The sequence below is a fragment of the Papaver somniferum genome, chromosome 4, assembly GCF_003573695.1.
Source record: "Papaver somniferum cultivar HN1 chromosome 4, ASM357369v1, whole genome shotgun sequence".
Lineage (NCBI taxonomy): Eukaryota > Viridiplantae > Streptophyta > Magnoliopsida > Ranunculales > Papaveraceae > Papaver > Papaver somniferum.
The window spans coordinates 107337914-107358310 of record NC_039361.1 but is presented as its reverse complement, the minus strand read 5'-3'; the positions used below and the strand labels follow the sequence as shown (position 1 = coordinate 107358310).

Below are 20397 nucleotides of genomic sequence, written 5' to 3'. Positions count from 1 at the left end.
GCACCAATCTAAAGCTAATGGCTGTTTTGTCTTCTTTGAAATTTGATACACCCGCAAATAAGTTGGTACCCCTATTAGCAACGTTAAGTTAAAGTTACAGACAAGAGGAGTAAGGACATCATGGTCGGTGTGGTGCGTAGTGGTTAAAAAAGAGATGTTGTTTGCCATAATAGAAATTAACTTAATTTATTATTACAACTTGGTTTATTAAATTTGAATCAAATTGTTAATTTGATTCTCTTTACATATCCCTAAAAATACTTTTCGTTTTTGTGTACAGGTTCATTCATTCATACAGACAATTAATCTAATCTCATTTTCGTTTTCATTTTCATTTCCATTTTCAGTCTCATCATCTTTATCTGTTTCAAATCCTCCTATTTATAATGGCAGTCGAGGATATTTTTGTTAATGGTGCATCAGGAACACTGAAACACCTGGTTTCTGTTATTGCTAGTGAGATCAGTCTTGTTTGGGGTGTCAAGGATGAGCTGAAAAAGCTTAAAGACACATTGGAGTTGATCGAAGCTAAAACATCTGATGCAGAGAGGAAGCAGTTAAATGATGCTGAAGTTTCACTTTGGTTAAAAAGGCTTAAGGGAGCTGCTTATGATGCTGATGATGTTCTGGATGAATATTCCTACGAAGCTATGCGCCGATCTGAAAAAAACAGTAAGGTAAAAGATTTCTTTTCATCCTCCAACCAAGTTAGATTTCGTTTTAAAATGGCTCACAAAATTAAAGCTATCAATAAGCAGTTCCACCAAATTGCATCTGATATGAAAAGGTTTAGTTTTGATTCGACTAGCTATGGAACCAGTCGATATGATGACCAAACTATTGAAAGACGTAAGCGCCTGACTGCTTCATTCTTTGGAGATGATTTAAAATTTGTAGGAAGAGAGCATGATAAGTCAGAGATAATAAAGATGTTAACTACATCTATATCATCATCTTCTGTAAATTCTAATCAACAAGAAAACGTCTCTGTCATGTCCATTGTGGGTATGGGAGGGCTAGGAAAGACAACTTTGGCTCAATCCATATACAAGTCAGTAGGAGAACACTTCAAAACGACAATATGGGTTTGTGTGTCTGATGAGTTCGATGTTTACAACATCTTACTAAACATTATGGAGTCGATTACTAATTCTAAATGCCCTGAATTTTCAAACATTAATGTATTGGTTAACAAAGTTACAGAAGAACTGAAAGATGAACTTTATTTGTTGGTACTTGATGATCTGTGGAATGAGGATTTCATGGAATGGAATAAACTTAAGAGTGTCCTAGATGTCGGCGCTGTTGGCAGCAAAATTATTGTCACAACACGTAAACAACTAGTTGCATCTGTGGTGCAAGGTACACTTCCTCCGTACAACCTCGACGTATTATCAGAAGCTGAGTGTTGGTCAATTATCAAGAAGAAAGCTTTTTCTCCAGGTGGAGCATCTGAGACTGCAAACATGAAAAATATAGGGAAGCAAATAGCTAAAAAATGTGGAGGTTTGCCGCTCGCAGCCACCTTTTTCGGTGGTCTTATGCACTCACAGAATGATGAAAGTCATTGGTTATCTATCAGAGACAATAAAAGCTTAGAAACCCCAAAATCGCAAGGTAGTGGAATCATACCAATATTGAAATTGAGCTATGATAATTTGCCCATCCATTTGAAACAGTGTTTCTCGTATTGTTGTTTATTTCCCAAAAATTGGGTGTTTAACAAAGAAACATTGATTCGACTGTGGATGGCGGAAGGCTTCCTTCAGCCAACCCATCAAAACTCGCTCGAAGATATTGGTAATGATTATTTCCTTAGTTTGTTGTCTAACTCTTTCTTTCAAGATGTGGAAAAAGATGACTTAGGTGACATTCAAGCGTTCAAAATGCATGATTTAGTGCATGATCTTGCACGAAGCGTCGTTGGCAGCCATGAAGTCACGATTCCGAATGCAAGGGAAATGCAAAATGATGTATCTCAAATTCGTCGTCTACAGTTAATTATGGAAGGAGAAGTATCAACAACAGATTCCAGTGTCTTTATCAATGCAAAACAATTGCGCACGGTATTTTACCAAGGTGGGTGCTTTTCTTTTTGGAAGTCACGTAGTAACAAGCGTTTACGTGTAATATATCCACTTGGTTATGGTGGTCAGCGGCATCTACCTTCTTTTAGTTTTAACTTTAAGCCCGCAAAGACTAGTCTGGAGACTCTATCTTTCCCTTATATCCATTTGAGGTACCTTGACCTCCGGTTTTCTAGAATTGAAAATGTTCATATTGCGTCCATAAGTCGACTCTACAACCTTCAGACTCTCAACCTTGTTAGTACCCAAAATGTTCACATGGTTCTCAGCAGAATTGGTTCGTTGAAAAAGTTACGACATTTGGATCTTTCTCATTCGGATGTTGAAGTGTTACCGGATGCTGTATCTAGGCTCACCAATTTGCAGAGTTTAAATACTTCTTCTACGAGAATCAAAGACTTACCCAAAAATATCGTGCATCTCCAGAACCTGCAGACTATCAATATTTCAGATACAAAAATCACAGAATTACCCGACTCAATAACTTGCATCTATAATTTAAAGAGGTTGGAATTCAAGAAGAGCTCGGAATTAAAAAGAATGCCTCGCAAGTTTGGAACTTTGAGACAATTATTGCCCGAGCCTTTGACTAGTAACCCCGGAAAATCAGAGTCAGTGAACCCTGAAAATTTAGTCGAGCCTTGCGAGGAATTACCTTGCAAGATTCCCAAAGATATTAAGAATTGGGTGGAAATGAGATATCTGAGATACTTCGGCGAGACTAGAGGTATAGAAATGCTAAGTCGCCTGGAAGTATTAGATTCTTACTATGTCAGGAAACAGGACGACAACATCGGCAGTGGGATTGAAGAATTAGCAAACTTAAATTCCCTTTGGAAGTTAGAAATAAGACATTTGGAAAATGTGCAAGACAAAGTAGACGCGGAGAGGGCAAAGTTAAAAGACAAGCAAAACATTCGAGAACTGGGTCTCCACTGGGAAAAATGGGAAGCACAAGAAGAATTGGTTGCTAATAATCCTATTATGGTGTTAGATGGCCTCCAACCTCACTCTAATGTAAGAGAACTGAAAATACATGGATTCTCGGACTCAAAGCTTCCGAAGTGGATGGGTTCATTTTCTAGTCTTCCAAATTTAGTGAAACTAAATTTATCAAATTACAGTAGATGTGAGAAGCTTCCTGCACTTGGAACGCTCGCATGTCTTAAGGTTCTTTGGATAAATGGAATGAATTCCGTCAAGTGTTTCGGTGAAGAGTTTTATTTCCAAGAAGTGGAAGAAGAGGACAGCAAAGGTTCTGCAAAAGCTACTGCAACAACAACATCGTCATTCCCGTCGCTGATTGAGTTGAGAATTGAATATATGAGAAGTTTAGAAATGTGGGTGGCCCCTCCACCACCTTACAACTCATTCCCTGTCCTTGAGAGTCTATTTATAACTTGGTGCCGAAGATTGACATCTGTACCAGATTTACAATTATGGACTTCTCTCAGGAAGTTAAGTATCTGCAGATGCAACAAACTGGAGGAGTCAATACCGTATGATTTCAAGAAATCCCTCACCTTTCTGGAAGAACTATATCTTGATGATTTCCTGTGTAGTGATAGGAATAATTTGGTCAAGGAGATGAACTAAATTAGCTTGCGCTGCTACAGTTCATCAGCAAGTCCTATATTCACTACAACTACCAACAGGTCATTCTCTCTCTATCGTATTTTTATTATTTTAACTCTAACATCATGCTGGGAATGGCTATAAATTCTTCATTATTGTGATTTCTGTAGGATTCAACGGGAACTTGAAACAAACCTACTTGCAGTCGAGGAGTGAAGAAACTGGCAGACGGAGTGAATGTTTTAAGGTTAGGGGTGAGCGTCACTTTTGAGCACGAGCCCAAATATTCACAGAGAGCTATATCCTCGCAAAGTGGTACCCATGTCTTATTTTGCTTGCAAAGTGGGGTTCAACAATGACGTGAGAAATATTCTCCCGGACACATCTTTTATCTTTGTTAATTGATCTTACCAACTACAAGTCAAGACAGGGTCTTCAAAGTCACTTTCTTCTTTAAAAGTTAGTTTACATATCTGTTCCAATCCATATTTGCAATCTGTATAGAACTAGAAACAAAGTCAAACTACTCAAAAACTAAATGGCGGATCAAGAAATCCAAATCCATCAAACAACATTACTCAAAGAGATTACTGTCGAATTCAATCCAGAAGCATGTCCTCATAAAATGGAAGCAGAAACAAACGAGATAACTGTAGTTTACGACGAAAGAGATGGTTCAGCTTGGAGATCAAAAGGCGAATACCAATACGGTACATTTGGAGCTAAAATAAAATGCCCCAGTGGTGATACAACTGGTTTGTGTTTCACTTTCGATCTTTCTTCTACTACACCTACAGAATTTGAGCCTATACATTCGATAAGCTTTTATTTTCTAGGTGATAATAAGAACATTATTCTAACTAGTGCAAATAGTACCGGGAATGAAGATAACGGAGAGCAAAAACATGGATTAGGGTTTGATTATAGTGAAGGGTTTCATGATTATGAAATGAAATGGAGTAAAGATTTTATTGAATGGTCAGTTGATGGTGAAGTTATTAGAAGAAATGAGAGACAAGAGGGAAAAGAGTTTATTAAGAAACCAATGTCTTTAAGTGGTTCAGTTTGGGATGCTAGTATGGTTAAAGATGGGGAATGGGCTGGGGATTATGATGGTGTTGATGCACCTTATGTTTGTGTCTGGAATGATGTTTGTGTCCCGTTGCTAACTGAAGTGGCTGTGGTGGTGACTCCGGTGGAGGAGGATCCTGAAGATGAGGAATCTGTGAAGGTTGATTTTAGGAGTTTCTTCTAATGGCTTAAAGCTGCCCTGGTGTGTGTCCGTTTAATGTATAGTTTGAATTTTCTGCTTGCATTGTGGTATTGTTGTTTGTGGTATGTTTGATTTTAATCATCATTTGCTGAAGAATTTCTTGTTTGTTAGTATTTATTGGACTTTAATGCCTTAAACTGGAGATGTTCATTACAAATGTACATTATTTTTCGAAGAAACTTCGTTTCAAATGTTTTAATCATTTCTGAAGCCAGATACTAGCATTTTCGCAATGGAAATGGATTACCTATAAATGGAGATCTTCAACTTCAGTTAGACACTACGCAAATTCAAGCAATAATGCTCCATCTTCTTTATAACAGCAGTTACATGGAAAGACAGTCCTACAGATTTCTGATAATTGAAATCCTTTAACAGATTTCAACAGCACAGATTTTAATACTGGTCTGATGCCTCACAAGACAGATGTTACTTGGGCCTGGAAGAGTCTCTACAAGAGAAGACTGGAATTATGCATATCAGTCCCTAGGGCTTGGAAATTGCATACTCTGTAATCTTGAAAACTTAACACAATAAATAAGGAAAAACAATGTGTGTCCTCTTTAATCTAAACCTTGATCTCTTTTGTATTAAGAAAAAAAATTGTTCCTCCCGCCTGATTAAGAATGGTCTAAAACCCTGTATATACGATATCCTAAACAACAACAGAAAACAATTCAACTGGGGAAATAAAAGAGAAGGAGATGATATCGGTTATGGTAGGGGATTCACATAATTGATGGTCATTTCTTTTTCTTTCCACCCTTTCCTCCTTTAGAAGAAGTTCCTGCCTTAGAAGAAGCTCCTGCGGATGCTGAAGATGACGACGCTGCCGCCTGTTTTTTGTTTCTTCCTGGGTGCCTTGGAACCATGGCTGCAACCTGATGCATCATATCTTTCCCTGCACAACATTCCAAAACCGGGGTTGCTTGAGACAGGCAATTGAAAACAAAGAATCAAAAGATCAATATTGTACAAAAACTAGTAGCCATGATATGGTAAAAAGAACTTCACACCGAAGAGTCAGACCATGGAAATTGGTATTTCTTACCCAGCTAGGTTTACTTTTAACATGTTGCGGTTATCCTATGTTTGTGCCACCTGCCTATGACGTACCCCAAATTTACTTAAAAGGTATTTAACTTACACCTGGCAAAAATTGAAGAACAAGGTTGTGGTTATCCTATGTTTGTGCCACCTGCCTATGATGTACGCCAAATTTACTTAAAAGGTATTTAACTTACACCTAGCAAAAATTGAAGAACAAGGTGGTGCATGCTACTATATAAGGTATTTAACAATACAAGGAAGTGCATGCTACTATATACACTGTTTTATGACGCCAATATTGAACAACAAGCAAAGATTGATTTAGCCAGACATACTAAGATTTAAAGCAAGTGATGCACAAACTTAGAAGCAAGAAGAATAATAGGAAATCCTTACTCGATTTGATATCAGGATTACACAGAGTACCATCTTCTCTTTTGAGTTGTACCCTTACTCTCCCTACTTGCATGAAGTCACGAGGATATGCCTTATTGATCTGATTGATACATATACAAGATCAGAAAGTCAACCGACAAAACATCAAATCAAGATTTAGAAAGAAAGAAACAAGAAGATATACCTCAATAGCATATGGGAGCTTTAGGGCGCCACAGCAATCCCCAATCTCAATGCAAGTGGGATCCTCACAGCCCTTGCTTGCACTTATCCTCCTTCCTTGAGCAAGTGTCTTTTTGGAATTTATGTAGATAGGATAAAACACCACCCACTTCTTAATATTAGCTACGGAATCATCTATCTCTGCATATCACGAATTGATTTTGAGAGTTGCATTTATGAGAGTGAGACAGGGGAAGAGTTCCAATCCAGGTGGAATTCATTAATGTAGCCTGGTGCAGAACGAGTGGTTGCAAGGTTTATACAAAAATTGGGGCATGTATATGGATGGGAATTCTTTTGTGCATGTCTTTCAGCTGGTCAAGGAAGTTTCTTAACAAATATTTCAAGAGAACTATACCATTGCATGAGTTAGTAGTTATGTATGAGAAAGTACTAATGATTCAGCGCGAGAAGGAAAAACATCAAAATTCTTATTCTAGGCAAACAAAACCAGTTTTGCACACAATGTGGCCTGCGAAAGCCCGAGCATCAGAGAGATACACAAGACTAATCTTCCTGTTGTTCCAGGAAGAGTACGTTGGTACTTTGGATCTCTCCGCATCGTCTTTTGATAACATTAAACCATGCATTGTTAGATACGATACTTCAAATGTAGCTGTAAAAAATTTGAGCTCATGGGTATTTTATGTGCTCATGCCCTAAAAGTGTTGCTTACCCGGAGGTTGCTTGATATCCCATTACAGTATTATTCAAATAGGTTGACAAAAAACGCAAAATCTGGTGCTCTGGTAAACAATGATAATCAGTCGTTTCGTCTTGATTCTTGATTCAAAAACCTAGCCCATTTGCCAAAAGTATACTGACGCAAGCACTAGAAGAGACGCACATATTTCTGGAAATTGATTTCAACCAGCTGAAATCTCTTGAAAGGGCATTTGGGGATGAAGAAACTGTTACACACCATGGAAGTAGTGGAAAAACAAAGGGAAGATAATAGAGGCTGAAGGAAATGGAACTAAATCTAGTCTGGGACCAAATTATGCAGTTAGCAGATGCAAAATTCAAAACAGCGTCCAGAACAGACAAGATGAATAAGATCTTAGGGCTCTCCCTATCTGTATTGGGGTTTATTTACATACTAGCATCAAGCAACACATCAAATTTGTATAGAATTAATCAATCAAAATATAACATCCGACATTGTTGCTGAAAACCTAGAAAAGAAAACCACAATTACCCTAATCTGATATGAATTTGGGGGAAACAAAACCCTAAAAAAGAAAACCGGAATCAAAATTTAATTTTATATATCAAGAGTTATGTACCTTTCAACATGATGATTTGAAGCAGCAACTTAAATCAAAATCCAGCACCGGAAATCTGAGGAGTTTTGGTATATCGATCGATCGAGGGACAGAGAGAGCGCAAGTTAGATTTTGAGAAGAATTGACTGATGGATGGACTATTGGAGTATAAAGAGAGAATTGCATGGTGTTGGGCTCGGTCAGAACCTCCTAATATAATGGGCTCAACAAAGTTATGAAAACTTTCAAAAAGTTACGTTGTTGCACTGACTCATTGTTTCCCCAGGAAAAGAAACCTGTTTTGAGGCATACTGAATTTTTTTGAGGCATACTAAATAATGCCAAAATAGGGTCACTAAAAAAACAACATCACCCCTTATCCATCCTTTTTGATAATGGCATAACTACCCTTGTATAATTAGTGTTAATGATTATGATTAGATTTGATTAGTTAGGAATTTGAAGGATTGATTAAAAATTAAATTATTAGTGGTGATTTAGTAGAAAAATCAAATTTATGTGAGGGAGTTGGGATTTTTGAGAGGAAGAAGAAGAAGAAGTGGAAAAAAAACTTGGGTTTGGCTTTTGAGATTTTAGTGATTAGAAGTGACCAAAATGTGTGACTCGAATCAGAGGTAAACTTCTATACGAGGTTTAATTTCCTTTTTATAAGTTGATTCTATAAAAAATTGAATTTTTAAAACCCAGATCTACTGACCAGATGAACAGTTCGGCTGATAACTTTTCAGCCGAACCTCTGTTTTTTGAAATTATACCTAGGTTCGGCAGACAAGTTATCAGCCAAACCTAGGTATAATTTCAAAAAACATAGGTTCGGCTGAAAATTTATCATCCGAACCTAGGTATAATTTCAAAAACTGAGGTTCGGCTGAAAAGTTATCATCCGAACTTCACTCTGTAACTGACGAATTTAGGTTCGGCTGATTCGAACAAAATCTAGCAAAGTCACATTAGCCGAACATAGTGTTTCTCTAAATCATACACTAAGTTCGGCTCAAAATTGATACTCCAAGATCAGCCGAACTGATCTTCTGAAAACCCTAATTTCATCTTTGAAATCATATTCTACCCATCAAACAAAATAAAATCAATCAAAAACAAGATGGGTTTGTTACACATACATTCTAAAATACATCTAAGAGGAATTGAGATTTGGATTTCGCACTCCAACATCGCTCACTTCGATTCGTGTTTCCTTTGTTTGATTAATTTCTTGATTGAATTGGAGTCCTAGATGTTTAAGTTTAAAGTTTATTTTGATTTTTGATTTTAGGTTTTTGAGGATAAGAGAACTCTAGTAATTCAAATTGTTTAGGGATATATAGGTAATTGCACTACCTTTATACACCCCTTATAAACCCACCCTAGATGGTATAATGAATGAGTATGCCTAAAAAAAATGAGTATGCCTCAAAACAGGTTTCCTGGAAAAGGTTTCAAACTCATGACGAAGTAATCACCTTATTAGTACATTTATATTGTCCTTGGGGCAACTCCTATGATATGGAGGTTAAAACATCCATAACTTAAGGAGTATCCACATATATGTGGACCCTTGATAATTAGTGGAGGTAAAATCCACTATGGGAAAAAACCAAAAAATTAATCCAGCCGGTCCCTTGTCGTCCGGATTTAGGGAAAAAAAATCACAAAAGATTCATCCAACTGCTCCATGAACAGGAGACGAATTTGAATGTGATTTCAAATATTTGAGTTAGCAACATTTATGACTGTTGCAAATTCAGCAGAAACCGTTGCGATAGCTTAGGAGTATATATAGTTACATTCTTCATAAAATTTGGAACTCCTATCCGGTCTTGGAGTGGCCGGATGAAAAAAGAAAACTTATTACATACCGTCATCAAGTGACCGGATGGGAGAAAAAGATAAAAAAAAAAAAAAATACATCCGGACACTTAATGTCCGGATGATATATCTGATCATCCAGTGATCGGATGGACTACTCCACAGCATACTCCATACATTAGTGGAGTACCATCTGGACTTTAAAAAGATATGGACCTAAATTCTACCCATAGTGGCATTTTTTGTGCATAAAATGTGGATCATCGCAAAGATATGGATGAATTTTTACTCCATAGGAGTTGCCCTTACAACACGGTCCATGCTTCTTTTGTTGTTCCGCAGTTAGAAATTTTTGAAAAAATCGAATCATCCAAACCTTCTTGTATGAATGACAAAGCTTTTTCATCTTTCTTCACTCTTTAGGCGAGTTTTAGATAAGTGCTTTTATGTTGTGGTGTATTGTGCGTTGCTGTGTTGTGTTGTGAAAATAAAGCGGTATGATATTTGGTAAACTGTAATTTAAAAAGCTCTATGAAATTAAAAAACTGTAAATTTTATTTGGTAAATTGGTATTTTAAAGTGCTGGTGATGTAGTTAATGACGAAAATAGACATAAGGGTGTTGGAGCTCAGCTTGTGGCGAGACTCCCATCTAATTTCGTATGTAATGATTCTTTTGAATAAATAATTTATATATATATTTAGAAGGGTGTTGGTGCTCAGCTTGTTGCTAGGATACCGAAAAAAGTTTTGTACGATTCTATTGAGTAACTTTATAAAAGAACTATCATTTAATAAAAATAAATAATATTATATTATTTTTTAATAATTTAAAAGTTTCTCATTTATTTATTTAGACATTTTTTATCTTGTTAGAAAAATAAAACTACAGATCTTTTAGTTGGAAGCCGAGCAACAAACTGAGCACCAACCCCTTTCTGAATAACAACACCCAGCCTATGAAAAATAAAACTACCTAAACCACTACCAGCGACATTGCTGACTAAACAATTCTTCAGACGTTTGAAAAAACAAATAAAATCTTAACTAAGCTCCCCTAATGTAGTAAAAGCTAAGACACCCAAACCATAACCATGAGAAACACATTTAGACAAATACTTAGTATGTTTACGCGAAATTGCTCTCGAAATAGCCTGGCCTGGAATGAAGGCACGAACTCCATCACCAGTAAAGGGTGAGACACCTGTGACATCCATACACACATCTTGGTCGTTTTCCCAATTGAGTACAAGGATATCCACTGGATGTAAATCCTTGTTATCATCTGATAAAATACCCAGAGCCACTTCTTTGCACGCAGGTACGCCTGCTTTGTAACATATGTCGGTAGCTACATCACGAACTAAGTCATAAAGAAACTCCAACATCCTTAGTACAATTAAGCGCATGATCACTGAAAATATCCATAGGTTTATTGCAACAAGAGCATACCCGCCTTCGACGAACAAAGGAATACCAAGACGATAACAAACTACAGCTCTGAACTGACGGGGACCAAGGCATTATTCTAGCCCACTGATAGGAATAGCCAAAAGATAATCTTGAGCATGTTTGATCTGGTTACACTACCACAGCATTGAATCTCTCGCAGATAATGTAAATTGGACAGGGATTTGCTTCTTGACTGCGTCAAAATAAGTGACTGCCAGGGAGTGCATAGAGGGGGGGCAGTGTCATCGACGCAATAAGTATAAGGCAAACCACATACCTGAATAAATTTCTGAAGAGCTAACATTATCCGTTGGGAATAAACTTCCAAGTATCACCTTCCGCACCGAGGAAGTATGACTGTGAGAGGCAAGATAACAGTAGGTGCGAGTGTCTGTCATAGTGTATATACCGAGGCCACCATCTTTGATAGGTAGTGTGGCCAATCTCTGTTGCAAAGGACCAAAACCAGCTCCATCTCCCGTGATCAGAAGTATCAAATACTTGAGTAAGTGATCGTCAAAGAGGTCGGTGGCTTGTTGTATAACAGCAGGATTGGTGGTGCGTATAGAAAAATATAATCTGAAAACACCGACACAGTTACGAAGCAACAACATCTAACTCTGAGGGTCCCTGAGTTTTTTGATATCCGACATTAGCTGAATAGTCTTGTTCACCTACCCAAAACCATATCGCTCATGAAATTAATGTCCAAACTCACATGCCCCCAAAACCTTAACACCTTTACTAGGCCTCCCAATGTCTTTGGGAAAAACACCCTCCTCAAGGATGTGTGGATCAAGTGTAGGCCAAAAGACCTCAGTTTTCTTGATATTGAGATGCAAGGCCCTACTCGGTCCTTCAGATTCTATAATACTCAAGGACTTGGCAACCTCCAACGTGTCGCCGACAATAGTGTCATCGTCAAGATACCGGGCATGTAAATCGAGATTACAAAGAGAAGCAATAGACTTCACTAGAGGGTGAAGTGTCAGAGCAAACAGAAGGGGACCGAGAGGATCACCGTGCTGAACACCAAGCGCATAAGACATGATGTATTGATCATAGGAGAGTTTAGCAGGCCTGGCATAACAGAATTCAACCCAACGAGAAATACCTGGACAATGAAGTCGAACCTCTCTAATGAGATGATACCTGCACACCATATTGAAAGCATTCAAAAAGTCAATAAGCAGCATTGACATCTTATCCGAGTGCCCTCTCAACTCCAGCAAACCATTTACAGCGTGAAGTATACTTTCTCCCTCAACTGGCACACCAACCCCAAACTGGTGATCCCTTAAGTAAGATGACATAGCTTTGCCGACGGAGAAGGCAGCTACCTTAGAGACCAAACGACGCCAGATAGTGCCTACGGCAATAGGCCTCAGTCCGCCTCCAGGTTTGAGCAAAGGCGTAAGAGGTGTACTAGGAATGAGCTCCCCCAAAACCTTAGGACACTTGCCCGCCAACCAAAGGTTGACCACTGATAGACGCATTTATGTGTCTAATTTGTCCTCAATGTTTCGTATTGTTAGTACTCGTTTTCGTCCTTATTATGGTGTTTTGTGTGTTTGTAGGTATTTTTTGGAAAATAAACTTTGGTGGAAAAATCGGCTCGAAAAGTTGTCTAAAGCACCCGGAGGACACATGTTATTCGGACTCGCATTGTTGGATAAGGGGCACCCAAATGATAAGGGGTACCCAAAGGATATTTACACCCAAGCAGCTGACCAAAGGCGCCTATCATGGCATTTGTTATTCGCACCCCTACTCTGGATAGGGGGCGACCATCATCTTCCCCATTTGAATCTGGTTTTTGGCGGGAAAAGAGTTCTTCAGATAACAGAATTTAGGGTTTGAGAATTGGACGTGTTGTAGGGAGATTCAAGGAACAAAACTTGTTTGGTTTGTATATATCGACACAACAGAGCTGGTAATGGTCGTAGTTTAGACCATAATTGGCTAGGAAGATGGATTCAGGGATTGAACCGATTCTAGGGTTTTCTTCCTGCGGAAACCCTGTTAAGAGATTGGGCAAGTTTGAGTGATACTCGATCAATGATTTTTGTTTCTTTGGGCCTGTTTGGACCACACAGGGATGGTATGGTCCACGGTTCAGTTAGAATTGGTTGCAATTATCCGGATGAAGAAAACAGGGGCGTGAGGTTTCATGGGACAGTTTTTTATTCTTTCCCGAGTTTCTCTGTGGTTAGCATGTGATGGGAGAAGACGTGACTCATTATGTATTGTGTTTGGAGTGAGTAAACACGAATTGACAAGCTGAAGACGTGTGCAGGTGAAGAAAATGGAAACAAAATATTCTCGAGAATATTTTTTCTTCAATGCCGAGTAATGGAAGATTATATGCAGTTATGATGGGAGATTTGGGGGCAGTGAAGCTATATAAGTCGTTGAGGGTCAGTAGAGTGGGGACGGAGAGGTCGAGAGGATCGCTCAGGAGCAAGAAATCACGAGTTCATCAAACACTGTTTCTGCTGCTGTTGCTGATGAAGAACACCATGAACACGAAGAACAGATTTACCAAGACAATCGTTTTCCAACAGTGACAACGACACTTAGCCGAGGGTCGTACATCAGAGGCAGACTTATTTGCTACAGTATCAGTGACACATACTGTGGGTCGTTCTGGTTTGTAACACATATAACTGTTACAAACCCGGTTTTCGTTATATTTCTCCCTTTTCATCATTTGTAAACCATTTTTGAGCAATAATAATGAATTTCGAGCGTGTTTCCAACATGATGATGTGCTAATTCTCTCACAACCAAGGCAATGAGGAAGCTATTTACGCATGAATAATTTGGTAACTATTATACTTTCTCTAATATTTAATTATAATTCACTCAATCACTGCTTTTGCAGAGTTTTTAATTGTTTGCATAATTTTCTTCATTAGTTGTGATTCAATTAGATAGATTATGCTTTGATTAGATAATCTATGCTTAGGGGATACAATTAATTTTTGAGAATTTGCCTGATTATTTGTGAGTTAAGAAAATAAGGGACTTAAAGATAATTAGAGTTTTGGGTTATTTACCATCATTCATTCATGTGTAATAGTGGAATCAGTGTCTTGGTTATTTTCTCATATCTTGAAATCAAATTTTGAGTTAAGTTTTCTTTAATTTTTAAGTCTAAATTCATTTGCTTTCACAAGTCTCAACGAACCTTTTTACTACAACTCAATTGAAAATCACATCAATTTTTGGCGTCACCGACGCGGACTTGTCTTTAGGCTTGAGTTTTTAGATTTTTTTTTTCTTTTTTAGGTTTTTATTTTTTTTTCTTTTTTTATTTTTTTTGTTCTTTACGTTTTTGGGTTTTTGTCTTTTCCTTACAGAATTTGGAATTTGGAGCGAAAGAAAATTTTGCCAAAGCTTTTGGTGAATACTTAAAGACTTGGAGTAAAAGGCAAAGCGAAAGGAGAAGAATTTTTTTTTTATTTTATAAAAAAAAAAGAGAGACATTTTTAATTGTTTTTATTTATTTTTTTCAGACTTTCCTTTTCCCTTGTACTTTATTTTTTGGACTTTGGACTGTAAACTTTGGGACATTATTTTTAAACCCTACGGAAAGGTAGTCTAAATATTAAACTGTTTGCAGAGAAGGACAGCGATTACGATATCGCCTCGGCCCCTCGGGTTCGACATGACATAGGAGTCGTGGACCGAGTCGACTTCAACGGTTCATCCCCCGTCTGGAACGGGAGGTAAGCTTGTCTAAACACTCGCGAATCCCCTGCTAGCGAGTTACTGTATTCGTTCGTTTGCATATATGTCGAGGAACTGAATACGGCTGCTTTAATTTCCTAGTAAAGGGCAAGGCCTGGCCATACAAGATAAGGGTTCGGATTTCATCACCGTTCTCTTCCCGCCTTAGGAAAACGATACTTATCGCGAACCTAAGCTTTAATATTTGGAATAAAACGAGACCTATAGGGTAACGAGCTTAGTAGGAAAGTCGTTCGAAAAATATTGGTTACCCTTTTAAGTATACTGCGAAGTTTTTGATGGTTTCTGTGAGTTGAATGCGTGACTGCGCCACCTTGTAATACCGGTGAGGCCTTGGGTATCAAAGCTCCACTGAGCTTCCCTCGCCTCTAATCAACTTACTTTGATTCGGATTGATTCCAGAGGGGTTTGCTTAAATTGTAACGAATTCCCTTTCGAAGGATTGGAAGATGGTCTAGAAACAATCTAAGTGGAGCCATCATGCTTTTTGTTTGCTAGAAATCGGTAGGTTTGTTGTGGTGGAGTCAGCCTTGTTTGTGTTTGCTTAGATATTCCCTTCCTTTTAGGATTTTTCTTTGTATTTTTGTTTTTCTAGTGTATGCCCGAGGTCATTAGAGAGCGGGCTTGGAAAAGAAACACTCTAGGTCGTTTGATTAGTGACAAACCTAGTAGTTCTTCTTGTGAAGGCGGGGAGATCGAAGACTCTTCTTTTGAGAGCCCTGTCTTTGGAAATTTTAGCTTTGAAAACTTAACAATTAGTGAAGAAAGTACTCCTAGTCCTTTGGTAGTGCCAGAAATGGCAACTTTGAAAGCTTTGTTAAACCCAACTAGGACCTCTCGTCCGTCTTGTATCAAGTTAGCTGAAACCGAGGCAAATTATGAACTGAAACCTAGGACTTTACAGATGCTCCCAATGTTTTTAGGAAAAGAGAATGAGAACCCCTATTTTCATGTTAGGTAATTTAAGGAAGTTTGTAGCACTCTGAAAATTAAAAACCTAAGTGATGATGCGTTGAAACTTAGGTTATTCCCCTTTTCCTTAAAAGATAAAGCCAAATCTTGGATGTATAGTTTGGCCTCTGAGTCAATTGAAACCTATGACCAACTTACTTCTGCCTTTATACATAAGTTTTTCCCAAGGCATAAAACATCGTCTATTGGGACACAAATCTGTACTTTTGCCCAACAAGAGGGAGAATCTTTATATAGGTACTTAGAAAGGTTCAATGACTTGATATCTCAATGTCCTCATCATGGTTTGGAGAAGGTTAGGTTAGTTCAGATCCTCTACGAGGGTTTAGATTATTCAACAACAACCATGGTTGAGTCCTTATGCACATGTGGGTTTGAGAATAAAACTGTTGATGAAGCGATGACATTTATGAATGAAATCGCCGATAAGACCCAACAATGGGAAAATAGTAGGGAACCCCAGAAAACAATTCTTCTAAGTAGAGGAAATGTTAATAGGGTAGAAGGAACTTATGAGTCAGATTCCAAAATAGCATCTATAGCCAAAAGGTTAGAAGCCTTAGAATTAGGTCATTCTAGTGGTAGTAGTGGAAGAAATGAGCCTTTTTTGGAAGGCCTTGCTGTTGAAGAGCAAGCCAATGCTCTTTATAAAAACACTAGGTTTGATAACCGACAGAAGTTTGACCCATATTCAGAAACCTATAACCCTGGCTGGAGAAACCATCCAAACCTTTCTTGGTCCAAGGGCCATAATCAAGGTCAGTCTAGTAATGCTCAGGTTCCCCCAGGTTTTGGCTATACTAAGAATCCTTCAGCTCCGGCATAGTTTCAGAACCCTTCGGATAAGAAGATTATGAGTTTAGAAGAGTCTCTTGCTTTGTTAACTCGTAATACTGTGCAGTTTCAGCAATCTGTTTCTCAAGGTTTAGAAGAAAATAAGAGAATAGGTCAGGCTAACTCTCAGGATATTTCCGAGTTGAAAAACCAGGTTAGTCAGATAAATGAGTCTTTAAGAGAAAGAGGTAAGTTTCCTAGTCAGACTCAACCCAACCCTAGAGGAATTAATGAAATAGGTGAAAGACCATCTGATCATGTGAATTCTATTACAACCCTTAGGAGTGGGAAGAAAGTTGACAATAAGGTCACCATGCCTGAAAGTGAACATGTTGTAGTTCACCCTTCTGAGCCAGAAAATGAGGAGACTGATAGAGTCTCTAAAGAGACCAATGAGGGTCCTGTTGAGCCCGGCTTTGTTCCCAGAGCCCCGTTCTCCCAGCTGCTAGTTCCGACTAAGAGGGAGTCCAACTTTAATGATATATTGGAGGTTTTTAAGGAGGTAACTATCAACCTACCATTGTTGGATGCGATTAAGCAGATTTCCGCTTATGCCAAGTTTCTTAAGGACTTGTGTACACGAAAGTGTAAGCTTAGTGTCCAAAAGAAGGCCTTCCTAGGTAGTCACGTGAGTTCCATTATTCAGAATACCACTACTCTTGAGTATAAAGATCCAGGGTCCCCTACCATTTCTTGCACAATAGGTAAATACCATGTTGAGAAAGCTTTGCTTGACTTAGGAGCTAGTGTGAATTTACTTCCATACCATGTGTACCTCAAGCTAGGACTTGGTGATATGAAACCTACCCAGATGACACTTCAGTTAGCTGATAGGTCCGTTAAAATTCCTTGTGGTGTGATCGAGGATGTTCTTATTGAGGTCGACAAGTTTATTTATCCAGTGGATTTTGTTATCCTAGATACCCAACCTGTCCCTGACCCAGAGAACCAGATACTAGTGATTTTAGGTCGCCCATTTTTAGCAACTTCCAATGCGATCATTAATTGTCGAACTGGCATTATGAATTTGTCTTTTGGTAATATGACTATTGAGCTGAACGTCTTTCATATTAGTAAGCTACCCTCTGAACTAGATGACTCGAGCATAGAAGAGGTAAACATGATAGGAACATTAGTCGAGGAGTCATTACCAAACACTTTGTTAGAAGATCCGTTATAGAAATGCCAGCTCACTTTGGGATTGATTTCGATGATGATAATGTCATTAATGAGGTGAATGCTTTGTTAGATTCAACCCCTTTGTTAGACACTAGTAACGGATGGAAACCTAAGTTCGAACCACTAACAGTTTCTAAGTCTACCCTAGTTCCTTCGTTAGAAGAGCCTCCTAAGTTGGACCTAAAACTATTGCCAGATACCTTGAAGTATGTGTTTTTAGGCCCGTCTGAGACTTTACCTGTGATTGTTTCTTCCGACTTGGATAGTGATCAGGAAAGTAGGCTAGTGGCCGTCCTTCAAAACAACAAGGAAGCTTTAGGGTGGACCATAACATACATTAAGGGTATAAATTCTACTGTTTGTATGCATCATATCTATTTAGAGGATGATACCAAACCTTCTAGGGAGATGCAATGAAGACTAAACCCTAATATGAAAGAAGTACTTCGAACCGAGGTTCTTAAGGTGTTAGATGCAGGCATTATCTACCCCATTTCAGACAGTAAGTGGGTCAGCCCCGTTCAGGTTGTTCCCAAGAAATCCGGTATTACTGTAGTCCAGAATGATAACAATGAGTTAATCCCGACCCGAGTGACCACGAGTTGGCGTGTTTGTATTGACTATAGTAAATTGAACAAGGTCACTATGAAGGACCACTTTCCCCTTCCCTTTATCGACCAAATGCTAGAGAGATTAGCTGAACATAGTCATTACTGTTTTCTAGATGGCTACTCAGGCTACAATCAGATCGTTATTTCCCCAGAAGACCAAGAAAAAACTACTTTTACCTGTCCCTTTGGTACCTTTGCGTATAGACGCATGCCTTTCGGGCTATGTAACGCCTCTGCGACTTTTCAGCGTTGCATGATGAGCATATTTTCCGATATGGTAGAAAAGTTTTTAGAGGTCTTTATGGATGATTTTTCAGTGCTTGGTTCGTCTTTCGATGAGTGCTTGCATCATTTGTCATTAGTGTTGACTAGGTGTAAGGAAAAGAATCTAGTGCTTAATTGGGAGAAATGTCATTTCATGGTTCGATCAGGAATTGTTTTAGGGCATATCGTATCTTCCAAGGGTATAGAGGTAGATAAAGCCAAAGTTGACCTTATCAAGACTTTACAGGTCCCAAAAACCGTAAGAGATATTAGGTCATTCTTAGGGCATGCAGGTTTTTATCGTCGATTCATTAAGGATTTTAGCTTGATTTCTAGACCTCTTTGCAATTTTCTTGCAAAAGATGTTAAGTTTTTCTTTGAGGATGCTTTTTTAGAGGCTTTTTAGAAGCTTAAGACTTTACTCACTACCGCCCCCATAGTCCAGGCACCCAACTGGAACTTACCCTTTGAGATAATGTGTGATGCTTCAGATTATGCTATTGGTGTTGTGCTAGGTCAGCGAGAAAAAAAATTACTTCATGTGATTTACCATGCTAGCAAAACTCTGAATGATGCCCAGATGAACCATACCACTACCGAGAAGGAACTGTTAGCCATTGTGTTTTCCTTAGACAAGTTTAGACCATATCTCTTAGGTTCTAAGATCGTCATATATACTGATCATGCTGCTTTGAAATGTCTTTTGTCTAAGAGGGATACGAAACCTAGATTGGTTAGGTGGATCCTTTTGTTGCAAGAGTTCTCTCCAGACATTAGAGACAAAAAGGGTGCCGAAAATGTAGTAGCAGACCACTTGTCTAGGCTAGTTGTTGATTCCCCTGATGATTCCCTTCCTATAAGGGATAGTTTTCATGATGAACAACTTTTCTTTGTTACCCAAGCACCTTGGTATGCGAATATAGTGAATTATCTTGTTACTGGTCGAATGCCCCAACATTGGGGTAAACAAGATCGTTCTAGGTTTTTAGCCGAGGTTAAGCACTTCTTTTGGGATGATCCTTATTTGTTTAAGTATTGTCCAGACCAGATTATTAGGAGATGTATACCTCAGAGTGACCAGTCCAGTATTATTTCCTTTTGTCATGATCATGCTTGTGGGGGTCACTTTAGTGCTAAGAAGACTGCTGCTAAGATATTGCAGTGTGGATTCTATTGGCCTTCGTTGTTTAAAGACTCCCATAGTTACTGTGTTACTTGTGAACGTTGCCAGAAATTAGGAATCATTTCCCGTAGGAACATGATGCCCTTGAACCCGATTCTAATTGTTGAGGTCTTTGATGTGTGGGGTATTGACTTTATGGGTTCGTTTCCTAATTCTTTTGGTAACCTATACATCCTTGTCGCTGTAGACTATGTCTCTAAGTGGATTGAGGCGGTTGCGTGTAAAACCAACGACCATAGGGTTGTGATTGAGTTCTTGAAAAATAATATACTTACACGTTTTGGTACACCGCGAGCTATAATTAGTGATGGAGGGTCGCAATTTTGTAATGGGACTTTTAGGCTTCTGATGAAGAAATATGGTATTACACATAAGGTAGCTACCCCGTATCATCCTCAGACTAGTTGTCAGGTTGAGGTTTTCAATAGGGAGATAAAACGTATATTAGAGAAAAC

At 38.5% G+C, this 20397-nt stretch overlaps 3 protein-coding genes across 3 annotated transcripts; 2 read left to right on the top strand and 1 right to left on the bottom strand.

The window, feature by feature from the left end:
• The first annotated feature begins 301 nt into the window (after positions 1-301).
• Positions 302-5092, top strand: LOC113276284 (putative disease resistance RPP13-like protein 1). The gene is made up of 2 exons (XM_026525869.1): positions 302-3742; positions 3833-5092. Exon 1 carries the CDS (start codon positions 387-389, stop codon positions 3681-3683), a length of 3297 nt encoding a protein of 1098 aa, XP_026381654.1. The 5' UTR covers positions 302-386; the 3' UTR covers positions 3684-3742; positions 3833-5092.
• LOC113272965 (probable xyloglucan endotransglucosylase/hydrolase protein 27) lies at positions 4201-4917 on the top strand. The gene has a single exon (XM_026522743.1). It carries the CDS (start codon positions 4201-4203, stop codon positions 4915-4917), a length of 717 nt encoding a protein of 238 aa, XP_026378528.1.
• Positions 5093-5445: 353 nt separating the features above from the next.
• On the bottom strand, positions 5446-8029 carry LOC113276285 (signal recognition particle 19 kDa protein-like). The gene is made up of 4 exons (XM_026525871.1): positions 7890-8029; positions 6566-6744; positions 6382-6481; positions 5446-5836 (listed from the first exon to the last, which is right to left on the bottom strand). Exons 1-4 carry the CDS (start codon positions 7897-7899, stop codon positions 5679-5681), a joined length of 447 nt encoding a protein of 148 aa, XP_026381656.1. The 5' UTR covers positions 7900-8029; the 3' UTR covers positions 5446-5678.
• Between the last annotated feature and the right edge of the window lie 12368 nt (positions 8030-20397).